A 20,148-nucleotide genomic window follows, 5' to 3' on the forward strand; every position below is an offset into this window, starting at 1 on the left:
AATGTGCAACTGCCCTGTGTCACCTGAGCATATGCCCTGCCAAACACCAAGTTGCATGGGAAGTAAAAGGTGAGCCAGCGTCTACAGTGATCAACACCATTTACTGGCTTTCCAGAATCCACAGCCTCAGAAAGTCAGGAGAGAACTGGAGAACATCCTTTTCTCTCCACTGTCTCCAGTCAACTGAGCTGCATGTCTCTAGAATGTGGGTACCTGGTTACCAGAGTTCTAACTTCTGTTTTGTTCTGTCACCAAGGAGTGAGGTCACTTCTTCAAGATTACATTACCTGAGCCCCTCCCTTCAATCAGAACCACTCAAAGCTCCCTCTGGCTGTTAACTGCTCACCCTCCTCACCCACGTCATCTCTGTAACTATGCACAGATATCCAACACAGCTCTTCCCATCGCTCCCAGTAGCGTAACCACGCCCGATCTTTAGGGGAGAGAGCTGAGTTCTGACTTTTTTTTCTGACCAGTTCTGTGTCCTGGAAAAACCATTGTGCCTCTCAGGGCCTTTCCTTTCTCCCAACTTGCACAGTGGGGATGATGCTAGAAACTACTTCCTAGGGACATCAGCAGGTGTATAGGACATAAAACCTCCAACACCTGTGGGCTGGTGGCACATACGTCTGAAGCAAAAACTCAGAGATGGCAGAATTACAAGAAGCGTGGGATGGAGCCTGGCACACCACTTAAAACAGGTCTGGGTTTCAGGGTTGTGATCCTGGGAATGTCACTCCCTTCTGAGCCACATTTGAAGGTCTGTACTTTTAAGGGTTGAAATTAACTAAGGAAATTCAGACATTGCCATCTACTCTCATAATACCTCCTGTGGTCTCCTGTCAGATGTGAAATCAGACCTCCACATGGCTCCAGGGGCCCTGCTCCTGCTGTGCACATCCCAGTGTCCCCACTAATCCGTTAGGAACTGGCTTCTGGACACACAGTGCAGCCAAGGTGATGGGATGTCATGTTCAAGTTTTCTTTACAATCTGTAACTTCCTTTCTTGAGTTTCTTCCAGGGCCAGTGGTGGCTCTGGGCATGAAGTTCTCTCTCTCTCTCTCTCTCTCTCTCTCTCTCTCTCTCTCTCTCTCTCTCTCTCTCTCTCTCTCCCCTCCACCCTCTCCCCGCCGGAATTAGAAGAGCAACCACGTAGAGGCCCCATAGGACAGACCTGAGGGAGTGCCCAGCCAACTGACAGAAACTAAGTTCTCAAACTGAAACCTGACAGCACCCGTGTGTGAGGGCGGGAGCAAATCTGCCCTCAGTACCAGCCCATGAGACACCTTGAGTCTGTCAGAAGCACCCAGCTAAGCTGCGCCCAGATTATTTATTCACAGAAACTATAAGATGTTAAATATTTGTAGTTTCTGGTGCAAGTTTTGGCAACAATGTTGTTCGGGCCTTGGATTTTCCATCTACCAGTTGACAGTAATAATTAGCCTATCTCCTGTGAATTTATGAAGAATATTAAAGAGTTAATGTTTGAAATATGCTTAAAACACCTAGCATATCTCAAGCTCTGTGCTATATAATATAAAGATATTTAAAACATTTTTTTAACGTTACCTCTAAGCTCCTGAGTGTTGGACTGGCGCCTGGCTGAATGTAAAAAGCACTCCATAACTTGCAGTGGATAAGTGAATGGCGACCACTGTTAAATGCACTGTTAAATGGTGACCACTGTTCTGCACGGGAACCCCACTGCACATGTGAGAAATGGGGCCAGACCATAGATGGGTGGTGCTGCTTCATGGTTTGAGGCCATTACTCCTCAGGCTCCCTAAAAATCTTCCGCGGGAGGCATGGGACCCCCTGGGTCAGGGTGCAGGTGGTGGTCAGAGTCTGCTGAGCCTTTTCCAGGGAAAGGGCAGGAGCACTGAACTTAGGACAGGCCCCTGCCCAGCCCAGGGCCTGGAAACCAAGAAGAGAAGCAGTCACTGCCCAGGAGGCTCAGATGGAACAGGTAGTGGCCAGGAGGAGAATCTCAGCATCCCTTTCCCCAGCTGCTTCTGCTGTGGGGAAGGCCCAGGACTCAGATCTTTGAATGACTCCTTTTGACTTTTGAAATTCAACTTTTCTTTTCAAAATGATACATGTGTGTAATGTTTTAAAACATTAAACTTCTTTGCTGAGTGTGAGCTGTCGTCTTTTTTTCTGTGGGATCGGGACAAGACCTCATCTCCCAGGCACAGCTGGGGGTCTGTTCCTAGTTCCAAGACCATGCTGATCCTAGTCCTTGGCCCCCAAGGAATGCTGCTCAAGCAGGGGTGAGGGGGGCGGGGGCTGCTGGCCACTTCACCCGCCCCAACCAAAATTGTGGGTGGCCACCCCCACCTTGCTGTCATGCACACACCCATCAGAGAGACATCTCCTGGACCTTTTGTGGGTGGAGCTCAGGCAGCAAAGTCTCTCCATTGCCCTCTAAGAACTTGGGCTTATGGGGTGGGGGAGAGGGGACTGCAGGGCCAGTGGTGGCTCTGGGCATGAAGCTCCTTGCGCTGTGGCTGGTTCCGCATCTGTGGAGAGAGCAGAGCGTGGGAGTTGAGTGCTCTTCTCATGCAGGATTTTCTTGAGTGTTAAGGGTGTGACCAGGAGAAAATTTCGATTAATCAAATTTCAAACACATATATCTAGAAAATGATATTATGTGCAATTCTGAATTAACATGTAACTTAAGAACAGAAAAATAAAAATAAAGACCTACAAGTCTAGCCCTGACTGGTTTGGCTCAGTGGATAGAGCGTCGGCCTGCGGACTGAAGGGTCCCAGGTTCGATTCTGGTCAAGGGCATGTACCTTGGTTGCGGGCACATCCCCAGTGGGAGGTGTGCAGGAGGCAGCGGATCGATGTTTCTCTCTCATCGATGTTTCTAACTCTCTATCCCTCTCCCTTCCTCTCTGTTAAAAAATCAATAAAATATATTAAAAAAAAGTTTAAAGACCTACAAGTCTATATTTTATTTGAGAACCTAGGTATAATTGCTTAATGGAATATTATGTTGGAATTTACTGGAATATTACACCCCTTGAAATATTATCCATTCTGAATAGGTAAATTTTACTCTGTGACTGTGAGGGCAAAACTGGATAATTCCATGACTTGGATAGTTCCCTATTGGCTTTACAATACAAAGAAATAATGTATACAGCAAATGAAAAGGAATATGAAAAAGTAAGATGTCCATTCTTTCCTCACCTACAACCCAATCTCTCACCTCAAAAAAAAACCATTTGCAAACAAGAACAGACCTCCAGCTGCCTCTGGGAGGTGAGGTCCAGTCCTGGTCCCTCAGGGAGCCCTGCAGCTCACACTCAGCAGCGTGGCTGTGCTGTGCACATCCTGTGGTCTCCTGAGGGTCTGGCGTTCCCTGCCCACACCTGGTGGCTCTAGCCCATGGGGCCAATGCATGTGAGACTTCAATACTGAAGAGTGAACTATTTCAGCCCAGAGCAGAGCATGTGCATGTCCCACGTGAAGAAGAGGGGGAGGCTCCACGAGGCTTGCAACCCCCATGGGACCCTCAGCAAACCACATCCTGGAGATCAGCCCCTCTTTCCTGAACACCCTCCTCAAACCTCTCTCCAGGGCCACTGCCCGCCCCCCTCCCCCCGGCTGCTGCTGGCTGCCCAAGGCCAGTTCAAGGATGCACCCTCTGCGGTCTGGGTACTGACCTGCTCTGCACTCAGACCTTTGTCTCCCTCTTTGAGTCTGTAGATCACCCAGGAAGGCCCAGAAATGTCTCTTCTAAGGGGATTGTCCCCAAGTGCCCACCCCAAAATCAAGAATTGGCACATGGGGGCGGGCGCGCACTCCCAGGATGCAGGGCGAGCTCCCTGCAGCTCCGCGCGGCTCCTCTGGCCTCCCCATGGTGGTGGCGGGGGACGCCAGCGGGGACAGCACCTGCGCCCTGAAAAAAAAAAAGAATTGGCACATGCCACTCAGGAACAGGGCCACCTGCTTCTTCTAGTGTTTCTAGATAGAACCTGTCTTACTCAGCATTCTGGTGTAGATCACGCTTTCAGTGGTAATGTTGGATTTCTTGAGTTCAATAAATTGTTATAAAAATTCACTGGTGCTCTAGCTGGTTAAGCTCAGTGGATAGAGCATTGGCCTGCGGACTGAAGGGTCTAGGGTTCGATTCTGGTCAAGGCCACCCCGGGTTGCAGGCTCAATCCCCAGTAGGGAGCGTGCAGGAGGCAGCCTATTAATGATTCTCATCATTGGTGTTTCTATCTCTCTCTCCCTTCCTCTCTGAAATCAATAGAAATATATTTTAAAAAGAAATAAAATAGAAGTTCACTGGTCTGCCTTGTGCAGTGTGGCTCAGTTGGTTGGTCATCCAGTGCACAGAAAGGTTGCTTTTTCGATTCCAGGTCAGAGCACATTCCTAGGTTGCAGGCTCAATTCCCAGTAGGGGGCGAGCAGGAGGCAGCCGATGAATGTTTCGCTTTCACATCCAGGTTTCTTTCTCTTTCCCTTTCTCTTCCTCTCTCTCTAAAAAAAAAAATAATAATAAAACAAATATTTCTTTAAAAAAGTGTAGTGGCGCCCAGCCTTTGTGGCTCAGTGGTTGAGCGTCCACCTATGAACAAGGAGGTCACGGTTCAATTCCCGGTTGGAGCACATGCCCAGGTTGCAGGCTTGATCCCCAGTAGTGGGCATGCAGGAGGCAGCCAATCGATGATTCTCTCTCATTATTGATGTTTCTATCTCCCTCTCCCTTCCTCTCTAAAATAAAAAAACATATATATTAAAAATAAATTTAGCCCTAGCCGGTTTGGCTTAGTGGCTAGAGAATGGGCCTGCGGACGGAAGGGTCCCAGTTTCAGTTCCGGTCAAGGGCACATGCCTGGGTTGTTGGCTCGGTCCAACGTGCAGGAGGCAGCCAATCAATGATTCCCTCTCATTGTCGATGTTTCTTTTTTTTTTTTAAATATATTTTATTGATTTTTTACAGAGAGGAAGGGAGAGGGATAGAGAGCTAGAAACATCGATCAGCTGCCTCCTGCACACCTCCCACTGGGGACGTGCCCGCAACCAAGTTACGTGCCCCCGACCGGAATCGAACCTGGGACCCCTCAGTCCGCAGGCCGATGCTCTATCCACTGAGCCAAACCGGTTTTAGCAACATCATCGTCGATGTTTCTACCTCTCTCTTCCTCTCCCTTCTTCTCTGAAGTTAATAAAAATATATTTTAAAAAAATTTAAAAAAAATTTTAAAGTGTACTGGCTCCATTTGTGTTTATTTTTAAAATGTTTTTGTTCAAAAATTTAAAATCCCACATGGTACATTGTTTCTATTGGACTTGGCTGGACAAAGCATAGGATATCTGAGCCCACGAGAGTATACAGATATGAATTCCCAAGGAAGCTCTGCTACCTTTCAAGAAGGCTGGATTCACCCACCCTGACCACACACACACACACACACACACACACACACACACACACACTCATACTGTGAGGTGTTAAAATAAAAACTTACCTATTGTGGTTATTATTTTACAATATATATGTATATCAAATCATAATGCTGTTTAGGTTAAACTTACACAATGCTATATGTCAATTATATCTCAATAAATGGGGGGGAGGATTCATCTGGGGTTGATGGGAGCCATATTTGTAGTCATCTTGAAAGGTTTAGTGGTGGGTGTAGGTGGTGTGTGTGTAGAGTATATGTGTGTAGGATGTACTATTTCCCTTTATCTAAAGAATAAAATAAGTATTATTTTTAGCAGTCATTTGTTTCATTTAAAATAGCAGATATTTGAGCACACTTACTAGTAAGTGCTGATGAGTAGAGAGGAAGATATCCATTATCTCTAGCACCTGAATAGGTGCTTAATAAATTTGTTGCAAAAAATGTTTTAATATAGAGAAAGCATTGTTGGAAGAGAGTTCATGCTGTATACCTTAAACATACACCGTGTTATATGTCATAAGTCCAGCTATGATCTTTATAGAAATTGGCAAGCTGTTTCATACATTAATGTGGAATTATAAATAAACTGGAATCACCAACCATTCTTGAAAAAAAAAAAAAAGTCAGTCCGGCTGGCATGGCTCAGTGGTTGAGCATCAACCTATGAACCAGGAGATCATGGTTCAATTCCTGGTCAGGGCACAGGCCTGAGCTGTGGGCTCGACCCTCAGTGTGGGGCAGCTGATCAATAATTCTCACTCATCATTGATGTTTCTGTCTCTCCCTCTCTGAAACCAATAAAAATATATTAAAAAGAAAAGTAATAGTGCTAACATTTCTTGATTTCAAACCTTTTTACACACCAAAGAGGATCAAGATAGCTTGGTACTGACACAAGGATAGACATACAGATTGAGATTTGAGAAATGAACTCCTACATCATGGGCAGCTGATACTTGAAAAGGGTACCAAGAATGGGGAAAGAATTCATTTTCATCCCCCCCCCCCCTTTTTTTTCATAAATTGGTGCTGGGCCAACTGGATAACCACATGCAAAAGAAACAGGTTTTGCAGGGCATCATCCAGTTCTCCCTCTGGAAGGACGGACATTGGTGTTGAGGAGAATATAACTACCATGTCTTCCGGTATTTTGCCAAAACCTCAGATGCACAGCCTTCTGGCCAAGCATCTGAGATTTCATACTGTTGGAGCCATGATTGTATCCCTGGGGGTTGCAGCTTCCTATAAGTTTGGTGTAGCTGAACCCAGAAAGAAGGCATATGCAGATTTCTATAGAAATTATGATTCCATGAAAGATTTTGAGGAGATGAGGAAGGCTGGTATCTTTCAGAGTACAAAGTGATCTTGGAATGTAAAGAATTTCTTTGGGTTGAATTCCACGGAAGTTTATCACTGACCTGCATTCCTGAACTATGAAATATGAATATTTGAGCTAAGGAATAGTTTCTCTTGATAAGTAAACAATGAAATACTGTGGGGGGGAAAAAGAAACAGGTTTTACTATATACATCATACCACATACTGTAATTTACCCAGAAGGATCAAAGACTTAAATAACAGACATAATGAAAACAAGCTTAGATAAAACATACAAAAGAATTCCTGACCTTGGATTTGGCAAACTATTGTTAGCTATAACACAGAGGACAATAATGAAAAAAATAATAATTTAGACTTAATGATATTAATGACTTTGTGCTTCAAAGGACACCATCCAGAGAGTAAAAACATCCATTTAAAGCCTTGTGCAGAAATTGCTGGGAATATAAAATTGTGTTGCTAGTTTGAAAACATGACGGTTTATAAGAAAAAAAGTGCTGAGTTACCATTTGATTTAGCAATACTACTTGTGCATAAATATCCAAAAGAATTGAAAGCCAGGACTCAAGCAGATACAAGTTTACTCATGTTCATATTAGCATTATTTACAATAGCCAAAAGGTGGGACTAACCCAACTGCTCATCATCAGATAAATGGATCCAAAAAATTTGGCACATTCATACCGCAAAACATTTTTCAGCTTTCAAAAGAAAGCAAATTCTGACACATGCCACAACATGGAAGAACGTTAAGGGCATTATGCTAAGTTAAATCAACCTGTCAAAAAAGATTAAGTGCTGTATAATTTTATTTGTATAAGGTAGTCAAATTTATAGAGAAAAAGTAGAATGGTTGTTGCTAGGAGCTGGGGTGAGGAGAATTAGTTGTGTCTAATGGGAGAGAGTTTTACTTCTGCAAGGTGAAAGCAGTCCTGAAAATTCATTTTAAATATCAATGTGAAAAAATAATGTCAATATTATTCTCCTTACGGAACGACACACTTATGAAAGGTCAAAAATGTAAATTTTATAGTATGTGCACATTACCACAATCACAAGTAAATTCTTAAGACAAGAGAGTGAAAACACAACCCACAGAATAGAAGAATTTTACAAATATATCTGATAAGAACCTTGCATCAAAGATATCTAGAGACCTCTTATAACTTAACTAGGGGCCCAATGCACGAAATTCGTGCAAGAGTAGGCCTTCCTTCCCCCGGCTGCCAGCACCAGCTTCCCTCTGGCACCTGGGACCTGGGCTTCTCTCGAAGCCCTGGCTTCATCTGGAAGGTCGTCCAGAAGGACATCCGGTCTAATTAGCATATTACACTTTTATTATTATAGATTATAGAAAGTCAAAAACTTAATTTAAAAATGGCAAAGGATTAAATGCACCTTCTAGGAAGATAGACAAATGGTCAAGAGCACATGAAAAAAATGCTGTACATCATTAATCATCCATGAAATGCTAAAGAGAAACTAAGTCCTAACCCCAATGAGATACCACTTCACAAACACTAGGATAGCTAGAATCAAAAAGTGAGGTAGTGCCTGGCTGGGTGTGGCTCAGCGGTTGAGTATCGACCCAGGAACCAAGAGGTCACCAGTTCTATTCCCAGTCAGGGCATATGCCTGGTTGCTGGCTTGATCCCCAGTGGGGGCATGTAGGAGGAGGCCAATCAATGATTCTCTCTCATCATTGATGTTTCTTATCTCTCTCTTCCTCTCCCTTCCCCTCTGGAATAAATAAAAATATACTTTAAAAATAAAAAAAGTGAGATAGTAACACAAATTGCCAAGGACATGCGGAGATATTTGAACCCTCATACATGGGTGGTGCAATATAAAATGGTGTAGCCACTATGGAAAACCTACTGTAAGTTTCTCAAAAATTAAACATAGAATTACCATATGATCCATTAATCTCATCACAGGTATATGTCCAAGCAAAATGAAAACACATATTTGAACAAATCTTTTACATAAAATTTATAGCAACATTATGTACAATAGTCAAAAAGTAGAAACAAATCAAATATACATTAATGGGTGAATAGATGAATTTTATCCATCGAATAGGATACTATTTGCCCATAGAAATAAATGAAGTATGGGCCCACGCTACAACATGGATGACTTTGAAAAAATTATGCTTTATCAGTGAAGTCAATCACAAAGAACATAGGTCATAGAATTCCTTTCATATCAAAGCCTCGGATAGGGAAATCTGTAGAGACAGAAAGTAAACTCACAGTTTCCCAGGGCTAGAGATTGGAGAGGAAGACGGGAAATTTGGAAGTTATAGCTAAAAGGGGAGGGTTTTTTCTTTCTTTTTTTTTTTTAGGTGACAAAAATGTTCAAAAGTGAACTGTAGTGATGATTGCACATATACGTGAGTATCCTGAAAACCATTCAGTTGTATACTTTGGATTGTACACTTTAACGAGGTGTAGTGCATAGTACGTGAATTACATCCCAATGAAACTTGTTCATATAAATAAGGAAATGCATTCAGAGTTTTGCTATCTAATATCCCAGGCATTTTAGAATTTCCAGGTTAATTAATACATCCATCATCTTACACAGTTACTGTTTTGTGTGTGGAGAGAACACTTAATTCATTGTTTTAGCAAATTTCAAGTATATGACACAATATGTGTATATCAAATCATCAAGTTGTAGTCTTTAAATATAGAGAATTTTTTTTCCTTTTATCCAATTTGGCTTTTCCTTTATTGGAAATAAAATGATCGGAAACCACCGTTTATTTCTAGCAAAGCACTTGCAAAAGCCACCTGAAAGTGCTCTGTCTCCTCCTTTAGCAGCAAAACATGATATAACAATTATAATAATAAAGTAAGTGATTTTTTTTGAAGTGATTTTTTTTTTCAAGAATTCCAAAAATCAGGCATGGAAACAATTTGGAGGGTTGTAACACCTAGTTAAGTTTCAATCTACATATCAAAACACACTTGGGCCTTAGCCCGTTTGGCTCAGTGGATAGAGCATTGGCCTGCGGACTGAAGGGTTCCGGGTTTGATTCCAGTCAAGGGCACATGCCCGGATTGAGGGTTCAGTCCCCCAGTAGGGGGCGTGCAGGAGGCAGCCAATCAATGATTCTCTCTCATCATTGATGTGTCTATCTCTCTATCCTCCTTTTATCTCTGAAACCAATTATATATATAATAAAACACACTTGGTCCCCAAACACAGTATTAACTTTTTTTTTTTTCTGGCTTGACCCAAGGGCAAACTAAATGAAAGTATACTTCGTGGCATTCAGGGGACTTTCCTCAACATAAATTAGTTTTAATTTCATTTTTCCATCACTGTTTATCTCTTCTACACCCTTTTCCACCTCTAACCCTCCCCCCCGCCCCCGAAATCACCACAGATTTGTCCCTGTCAGTGAGTTCTTTCTCTTTTTTTTTCTGTTCAGCTCACCCCGCCCCCCCGCCCCCCCCGCCCCCCCCCCCCGCCCCGCCCCAGCTATTAGCCTGCTCTCTCTGTTTCTGTCTCTATTTTGCTTGTTAGTTCAGTTTGTTCATCAGGTTCCACATATGAGTGAAATCATACGATACTTGTCTTTCTCTGACTGGCTTGTTTCACTTAGCATAATGTTGTCCAGGCCCATCCATGCTGTCGCAAAGGGTAAAATTTCCTTTTTTATAGCCAAGTAGTATTCCATTATGTAAATGTATCAGAGCTGTTTTATCCACTCATCTACTGATGGACATTTGGGCTGCTTCCAGATCTTGGCTATTGTAAATAATGCTGCAATGAACATAGGGCTGCATATATTCTTTCGAATTAGGGTTTCGGGTTTCTTTGGATAAATTCCCAGAAGTGGGATAACTGGGTCATAAGGCAGTTCCATTTTTAATTTTTGGAGGTAACTCCATACTGCTTTCCACAGTGGCTGTACCAATCTGCATTCCCATCAACAGTGCACAAGGGTTCCCTTTTCTCCACATCCTCTGCAACACTTGTTGTTTCTTGGTTTATTGATGACAGCTGATCTGACAGGTATGTGGTGATATCTCATTGTGGTTTTAATTTGCATCTGTCTGATAATTAGTGAGTTGAGCATCTTTTAATATGTTTATTGGCCATCTGTATGTCCTCTTTGAAGTGTCTATTCAGGGTTCTTTGCCCATTTTTTAATTGGAATGTTTTTGGTGTGTGGGTTGTTTTTGTGTGTGTGTGTGTGTGTGTGTGTGTGTGTCCTTTTGAATGTGTAGATAAACCATGCTCTTTCTTGCACACTTAATTTAAAATAAATTAAGCAGCATGCATCACTTGTTAAATGAGTAAAAGTAAAATTTTGTCTTTTTATATTATGAACTAGTGGCCCGGTGCACAAAATTTGTGCACATTAAAAGGGGATTAATTAGAGGAAATAATTTAATATTGCTATTTGCCCTTTTTCTATAATAGAAGTGTCAGAGATTAAAGAAAATTAGTAAAATGTATATGAAAACCTTCCTCCTGTTAGAGTCTGGGGCACACCACGGGACCCAGAGTCAAGTCCCTGCCCACCCACATGCGCCTCAAAATCGCGTGAGACCCAGACCCGGCTGCCCCCCATCCCCCTGCCCCCGCTGCCTCATTGGGATAGATCCAGACCTGGCTAGTCCCACCCTTGTCAAGCCCTGCTGGGCAGGGAACGTAGCCTCAGGTCCCCTGGCCTGGCGCCAGGATGGGGGGGCGTGGCCTGAGGTCCCCCGGCTTGGCACCGGGAGGGGGGAACAGCCTCAGGTCCCCTGTCAAGCCCCATTGGCAGGGGGGTGCAGCCTCAGGTCCCCCCTTGGCAGAGGACAAGGCCTGAGTTCCCCTGACCCAGCACTGGGGGTGCATCTTGAGGTCCCCTGTCAAGACCTGCCAGGCAGGGGGGCACAGCCTCAGGTCCCCTGGCTCGGTGCTGGGGCAGGGGGAGCAGCCTGAGGTCCCCTAGCCCAGCACCAGGACGGGAAGTGCACCTTGAGGTCCCCTGTCAAGCCCTGCCGGGTGTGGAGAGCAGCCTGAGGTCCCCTGTTAAGTCCTGCCAGCCTGAGGTCCCCTGTCAAGCCCCACAGGAGGGACCTGTCAAGCCTCAGGTCCCTGCTGATTGCTTGTTAAGGCCCCTTATGGGAACTTGGCCTCAGCTGTGGGTGCAGCCATCTTTGTGATGGAGTGATGGTTAATTAGCATATTCCCTCTTTATTAGATAGGATGTTATTAAAGTATGTATAAAAAGGAAATTATAATATAATCTTTAATAGTATACTGATCTAAGTTTATTTTTTAACTTAAACTTGCTTCCTCTTATATACCATACTTTTTAAAAATGTATTTTTCAGTTACAGTTGACACACAATATTATATTAGATTCAGTTGAACAACACAGTGATTACACATTTATTAAATATAGACAATTTTATTTTTCAATTATAGCTCAACAAAGCTGGGAGGAAAAAGTTTCCAGGTGCATCCCACATCTACAGAATGATTTATTATTTTTCTTATATTATTAAAAATAGAAATCATTTGCCTTAGGGGTATTATACTTGTCTGCATTTTAAAGTTCTCTAGGGACACAGGTAAAAAGCGATCTAAATTAAAAAATTTTCCAGTGTGAAATGTACACCTGAGAATGTAATGAACACATCTCACCCTGTTGTTCCGCTGAGAAGAGTCCTTGCGCCCAGACTGATGCTTGGGGGTTATAACTTCCCACCAGAGCCAAGTGCTCTGGGATTCTTTCTCTTAAGGACAGAATGAGTGGGGTTGGAGAAGAGATGGGTAGAAGGTTCTAGGCTTGCAAGGATCAAAGACTAAAATGGAGCCAGACTCTATAATAGATGGTGAAGTCAGATTTCACTGTCTGCATTTCTAAACAAGGGCCACAGTTTTATGAGTGGACTCACAGCCTTACCGCCAAGCCCTTGACCCTTAGAGGACATGAGACCCTCTCGCTCCAGTGTGGCTTGGCCTGGGCCAACTTCATGTCTGTACGTACTTGCTCCGTCTGGAAACTGAATCATGATTCCCTGTGCCCTCTCCTTCACAAAGAGCTGGGGAAAACTACATGGGCGGCCTCAGGATTAGAAAACATTCTGTTTATGGCAAAGTCCCAAGTTGGGTTAGCTTCCCATTCACCAAGGGAGGCTGTGTAGGCAGAGCCAAGGTTCTCCCTCTGGCTGTCACTCAGCCTTGGGACCTGTCCAATCAAGAGCGCGCTGGGGCAAGTGGGTGGGGCAACGCGCCCAGTACAGCTCTTAAGGCTGCACAAGTGCTAGGGTCCCGCGTTGCCTGCCCTTCACGTTCCTGAGTGGGTCTCCTGCAGCGTCTCTCGCGCTGTGATCTGCACTGGTCTGGGAGTCCCTAGGAAGGATTCGGGGAGGCCCAGGAAACCTAGACATGGTGAGTGCGCGGTGGGGTGCAGAGACGTGAGGAGGGGCTGGTTTGAACCGGTTGAAACCGGCTGTGGCGGGACTGGCCTCACCCCATCACCTCGGAGTCTGAGGACCCCAGTCCATTGGGGCGATGCTCGGACCTTGTCCCCTCCGGCACACAGCGTTGGTGTCCTTTCCCGTCTCGGCGCGGGGACTTCAGCCCCGCAACCTTTCTGGGCAACACTCCCCAGATGGTGCGGGACCACGGGGAGGGTCTCAGGGGGCAATTATGACTTGGTCTCCGGGGTTGGTTTGTGGGAGGAGCTGTGGTCAGTGGGGGGGTCAGGTGTGGAGAAAAGAGGGCGGAGTAATAATCTAACCGAAAGTAACCTAACAGCGCGATCAGATCATAAATTCCTAACTAGGCAGGTTGTGGTCGCTAGTCAAGCCCCAGCACACAGCTCCTTTAGTAAAGCGTTTCCCTTTGCCTGGAGCAAGTCCTGTCCATTGTTCTTGTGCATCTAGGTGAGCACACCTTAGCCGTGCCTCTTGGAAACAACCGCCCTCAGGCGAGCACATAATCTTTTCGGTGTCCTGTAATCCAATCCCTACCTGGCTTTCTCCCACAGTCTAATCTTCCTTTCCTCCTTAATTCTAAATGCAAACTGGAAGAAAATTGTAAAGGTCTCTTACTGAGAAGCATTTTTCTCAGTCTGTTGAGATGTTGCTTTTAGGCATATCCTCTGTTTGGACCAAATAAACTCAAAACAAAATTTTTCCCACAGGGACGCTTCCGAACTGGACACCAGCCCTTTCTGTGTCCCCAGGAGGACTGTGTTCCTCTTGAGTTTTCCACATGTTTGGGGAGCAAGGTCTCAAATCCACAACCCTGTGCTTCCAACCTAGCTCTTTCTGGGACAAGACCCTAAATTTGTAAAGATTTATTTTGTGTCTATGGATATTTTACTGGAGAGGAAAGCCGAGAACTTGAAATCAGATTGCTTGAAATCCCCTTCCCTCTTTCTCCAGGACCTTCCTTGGGCACAGGCATCCTGAGAAGTTCTTTGGATGGAGGTTCCTCTTTCGAAGCTTAACTGGATAATCTGTCCTGTCACACTGCCCCTCTCAGGGTCTTGTCACCTTGAGAAGATGCATTGATTAAGTCTTAAGTCTTCTTTTTTCAGTAGGGATCAAATATACTTAATAAGAGCTTGAAACACAATAGAAAATACTTTCAAACAGGCAAGAAGGAGGTGACTTCCAGAAAAAATAAAATATTTCAGTATTACATTCCATTTGTATAGAATTCTTATTTTATTCTATATTCCTCTAAGCATGTAAAGTTTCTGAGATATGTGGTTGGCTTTCCTTTTCTTTCTTTCCTTTTTTTTTTTTTTTTTTTGCTTTGGGTGTTTTCAAATCAAATTGCAGGGTTTAGACTTGCAGAGTAGAGGCCTTCGAGTATTTAATTATTTACAAACCAATGCTTTTCCTGGAAATAATAGGCATTAGAAGTTTTCTAATTGGCTAGTACAAGACCCTGACAATTTTCTTCCTTTCCACATGAGGCTGCGTGTATGTGATTTTGGTGGACTGTTTTAAACACTGGGCTTTTAAACACTGTTTTAACCCCCAAAGCAACTCCAGTGGGGGTTAGAGTCCTGTGGTCAGTGACTCAAACCAAGACTTCCTTGAGCCTGGGAAGTTATTGAAGACCCAGGTAATCTTCCTGGGGAACCACTCCCGCAGGTGTCCTACATTGGCAGAATTAAGAGAAGCTAGAGCCCTGGAGAGAGAGAATTAGAGATCCATGTGAGAGAGAAACATCGATTGGTTGCCTCCTGCACTCGCCCTGACCCAGCTGGGGACTGAACTTGAAACCCAGGTGTGGGCCTGACCGGAAATAGAATCCATGCCCTTCCGGTGCGTGGGACTACGCTCCCAGCCACTGAGCCACATTGGCCAGGGCTGAGGTTATAGCTCCTTAGGCCTAGACATTTTTAGATCTTAGGTTTGAGTTTTGCATCCACAGTGTAGGTGCACTGTGAGTGTAATTTTTGCACATTCAGAAAGTCTTTGAGGCTCAGGGGTTTTGACTCCTGGACAGAGGTCTGATGAATTGAGGAGTGCATTTGGTTCAGGACCTTGAATTGAATCGGGTTGAGAGTTTCCTCACTGGTAAGAATGGAAGCCTGGGGGAGGGAGGCTTCCATGCTTACGGGATGGGAGGGTGTGTGGAGCCCCATGTTTATCCCTGGGGCTGCTCAGGTGTCCCTCCCATCCTTCCCACTCTAGGGGTTTCCCTCAGGGGTGTGATTGTATTCAGCTTTCTCAATGTGGGCTTTTTCCTTACCTGTAAGGAAGCAGGCTGTTGATCTGTTTTGATTCCAATATTGCGGTTTCTTTTCATTGGATTCCTTTACCCCTTGAATATTGCAGCCCTTTGGTTCTCATTTCCATGGCATCTGGGCTTTTAAGCTATAACTTGACTGAGGGAAATGATGTGAATAAGGTGAGACTGATTGTGCAAAACCAAACAAAATTTTGTTCCCATTCAGGCAAGAGAACATGTACATAGGAGATGAGTGTTTTTAAGTTCTCAGATGCATTTTCCATTTTTACATCCTGTCCTAGAGAACTTGACGTGTAAAAGGCTACACTTTTCCTAAAGTAAATAAAGTTCTATTTTAATGGATCGGAGGAAAACAATTGAATTTTGATTTTCATTGATATGAGGAAACAAATAAAAACTTATGTAAATTTTTGAAATTTCTGGTAGGGGCTGAATTCCAAGCCCCTAATGTATATACTATGCAAACTATGCAATTCATTCTTGAAAATATCCAGAGTGTGAAATATAGTGGATGAAAAAGTATTATAAATCTCCTTGGCATTTTGTGTGTTTGTTTGTTTTTAGTTAGAAAGGGATTTGTAAATTTTTTTATACTCTGAAGTTTTATATCATTTACTTTCTAAAGGCTTAAGTTTTGGAGTGGTTTCCTATGTAGAAAAGTTAAAAATAATATTAAAAAGCACTTAATAATGATGATTATAATATGATGTATATAATTTTCTTTTCTTTTTTTTTTTCTTTTTATTTAAGAAGGGAGAGGGAGAGAGAGATAGAAACATCAATGATGGGAATCATTAATCAGCTGCCTCCTGCACGCCCCACACCCGGGACCGAGCAGGTATGTGCCCCGCCTGGGAATCGAACTTCCCTGGGAATCGAACTTCCCTGGGAATCGAACTTCCCTGGGAATCGAACTTCCCAGGAATCAAACTTCGAGCTCCTGGTTCATAGGTTGATGCTCAAGCTCCTGGTTCATAGGTCAATGCTCAACCACTGAGCCATGCCAGCTGGGCTAATTGTCTTTTCTTGATTTAAATAAACAATGCGTGGGTAAGTTTTTTTTTTAAATGCCTGAGAGGAAGGTAATTTAAGAAGGTCATTGTCTGCCCTAACCGGTTTGGCTCAGTGGATAGAGCATCAGCCTGCGGACTGAAAGGTCCCAGGTTCGATTCCGGTCAAGGGCATGTACCTTGGTTGCGGGCACATCCCCAGTAGGAGGTGTGCAGGAGGCAGCTGATTGATGTTTCTCTCTCATCGATGTTTCTAAACTCTCTATCCCTCTCCCTTCCTCTCTGTAAAAAAATCAATAAAATATATTTTTTTAAAAAAAGGTCATTGCCTGCATATCCTGCTTCCCTCCTGTGCTCTAACTCCCTCCACCCTCAAGTGACCATTTTTGTTCTCTTCTTGCTCATCCCATTAGTGTGTTTTTATATCAAAACAAGGCAGTGTAAATGCCTATTTTTCATACTTGGGCTTGTTATTATCATGAGTGGTCGGGCTCCACAAGTTAGATATTTGACTTTGGGAAACATAAGCCACTCCCCCCGCCCCGCACCCCCCCTCCGCCCCCCGCCCCTTCCCCTGTCCTTACGGGTCAGGCTGATAAGAACCTGGAGGCTTCTGTTCTGGGAGATGCTGCTTCCTGGGGAGCCTCTCCCGTGAGCGTGAGCCGTGCTGCCCTGTGGTGTATTGTTGACTCCATCTGGCCTTAGTTCTGTCTTCAGAAGACTCTGGGTTGACAGTTTAGGTAATGTCTCATTCTTTAGGATCAGGAGTATGGGAATGGGATCCTCCTTAAAGTGGCCCTGGGGTCAGTGTCTTGGCTGAAACCTTTGTGTCTTTAGCATGAATGTATGAATGAGGCTGGGGTCATGTCCACAGTAGGGTGGGCCTAAGGGGTGGTACAAGAATGAGTATACCCCATGAGTGAAGTGAGCCCATCAGGTGGTCAGTCCTTAAAGAACAGGTATTTCTGCCCTAGCCAGTTTGGCTCAGTGGATAGAGCAGGGGTGGGCAAACTTTTTGACTCGAGGGCCACAATGGGTTCTTAAACTGGACCGGAGGGCCGGAACAAAAGCATGGATGGAGTGTTTGTGTGAACTAATATAAATTCAAAGTAAACATCATTACATAAAAGGGTACGGTCTTTTTTTTTTTTATTATTTCAATAGTTTTATTCATTTCAAACATTTTAACAAGAAGAATATAAACACTAATTATAATTTGAAACTTCAAAAAATGGAGGAATCATAGCACAATAACATACTTTATATTGAAGATGGCAAAGGCAAAATAAAATTGCCTAACAAAGGAAAGGTACAAAAGCCTTTCAAATTAAACTTAAATATAATAAAATAATTTAAAACTAAAACAAATAGAAAAGAACAAAATGTGTAAACAGTAAATGCGGTTAGTGGCCACGGTAGCGTTACTGATACCGCATCCGTATCAGCAAAAAAATGCAGCCGCAGCATGGCTAGTGTGACATGTCCTCTGTGTGTCTTTTTCCCTGCTGCACGCGTCCGCAGTGGGGAAAAAAACTGCAGTGGATACAAGCCCTAAAAGCTGAAAGTCTTTGTTGTTTTATTAACAAGTCATTGTGATATACAGAATGTGGGAACAGGAAAAAATTGTGTTTGAGTAGAGCTCTTAATCTTACCTCAGAAAGGCTCTGATACTGTGCTCTCCAGGGGCGTGTCTCCCTACATCACCACGATAACGTGTCTACGCATTCCCAGGGTGATGTCGGGAGACTCGTCTGGGGGCATTACAAGGAGCCTCTGGAAGATTGAGAGGTTGTTCCTTTTACTGAATGGGCGGATGTAAATCCGCCCACTCAGAAGAAGGAGCTGCAGCCGTGTTTCCCGACATTGCCATGTTAACACTGCTGCTGGTGAAGGAGCGGAGGGGAGAGCAAGAGAACCCTCCGCTCTTTCAGCTCCGTGGGCCGGATAGAACAGCCGAACGGGCTGGATCCGGCCCCTGGGCCGTAGTTTGCCCACAGCTGGGATAGAGTGTAGGACTGCGGACCGAAGGGTCCGGGGTTCAATTCCAGCCCAGGGCATGCACTTGGTTGCAGGCTTCTCCCTGACTGGGGCCCTGGTTGGGGTGCATGCAGGAGGCAACCAATCGCTGTGTTTCTCTCACATTGGTATTTCTTTCTGTCTTTCCCTAGAAAGAAAGAAAGAAAGAAAGAAGGAAAGAAAGAAGGAAAGAAAGAAAGAAAGAAAGAAAGAAAGAAAGAAAGAAAGGGCATGTATTTCAGAGAGAAAGAGAAGATATGGGGAAAGAAAGCCCATAGGTGGTAGGCCGAGTCCCCTTCCCTAATACCAGAGGGCTCCCCAGGATCCTTAAGTACCTCTGCTGCTGCACCTGCTTCTACTGCAACACAGATCCTGACCCTCCAGGTTATTGGGGACAACACCCAGGGCCTCACTGTGGCACAGCCAAGGGATTAATTCAAACTGGACTTAGGCCCATGGTCCTTAAATCCTATATAGCCACCATTTCCGTGGGGAGGCCCCTAACCCTAAAGGCACCAATTTGAGGTCCTCTAGAAGAAAAATTTACAAATTTACCTGAAGTTTACCCAGTGACCTAAAATACAAAATAGAAAAGTACACAAGAGAGGGAACAGGAGAAAATGGGCATTAAAAAAAGGCCATACCGCCGAAACTGGTTTGGCTCAGTGGATAGAGCGTCAGCCTGTGGACTGAAGGGTCCCAGGTTCGATTCCGGTCAAGGGCATGTACCTTGGTTGCGGGCACATCCCCAGTAGGGGATGTGCAGGAGGCAGCTGATTGATGTTTCTCTCTCATCGATGTTTCTAACTCTCTATCCCTCTCCCTTCCTCTCTGTAAAAAATCAATAAAATATATATATATATATAAAAAAAAAAAAAAAAAAGGCCATACCTGGGCAATGTGGCTCAATGGTTGAGCGCTGAACCAGATCACAGTTGGATTCCCAGTCAGGGCACATGCCCATGTTGTGGGCTTGATCTCCAGTAGGGGGTGTGCAGGAGGCAGCTGATTAATGATTCTCTTTCATCATTGATGTTTCTCTCTCCCTTCTTCTCTGAAATCAATAAAATAAATAGGTAATATGCAAGTTAACCCTCACGCCCTCACAAGATGGCTTCCTACAACCAGGCCGCCAGGGGGGTTAGTGAGGGACGACCAAACATCTGAACAGCAGGCTGCGTGGGGTGACCAGGCCGGCAGGGGGGGTAGTGAGGGATGACCAAGTGACAGAACAAGCAGGCTGTGTGGGGGCAACAAGGCCACCAGGGGGGGTGGGGAGTAGGTTGGGGCAACCAGGCTTGCAGAGGGGGCATTTGGGGACAACCAGGCTGGCAGGAGCGAGGGGCAGTTAGGGGCAACTAGGCCGGCAGGGAGGCAGTAAGGGGTGACCAGGCCAGCGGGGAGGGTAGTTAGGAGCAAGCAGGCCTGCAGCGGGGGGGCAGTTAGGGGTGATCAGGCCAGCAAGCAGAGGCAGTGAGGGGCAATCAGGCCGGCGGGAGGGGGGCAGTTAGGGGTGACCAGGCAGGCAGGCAGGTGAGCGATCAGGAGCCAGTGGTCCAGGATTGTGAGAGGGATCCCAGATTGGAGAGGGTGCAGGCTGGGCCGAGGGACACCCCCCCCA

The 20,148-nt window shown here is 44.7% G+C and overlaps 2 protein-coding genes across 2 annotated transcripts in view; both read left to right on the forward strand.

The window, feature by feature from the left end:
• The window catches only part of LOC308250192 (uncharacterized protein), a 75,660-nt gene that overhangs the window by 45,747 nt on the left and 9,765 nt on the right, over positions 1–20,148 (forward strand). The window lies entirely within an intron of this gene.
• Positions 6,566–6,842, forward strand: LOC308252450 (cytochrome c oxidase subunit 6C-like; the record flags this gene model as incomplete). The annotated part of the gene is made up of 1 exon (XM_080677095.1): positions 6,566–6,842. One exon carries the CDS (start codon positions 6,566–6,568, stop codon positions 6,791–6,793), a length of 228 nt encoding a protein of 75 aa, XP_080533221.1. The 3' UTR covers positions 6,794–6,842.

Source organism: Plecotus auritus, assembly GCF_963455305.1.
Source record: "Plecotus auritus genome assembly, chromosome: 6".
Classification (NCBI taxonomy): domain Eukaryota; kingdom Metazoa; phylum Chordata; class Mammalia; order Chiroptera; family Vespertilionidae; genus Plecotus; species Plecotus auritus.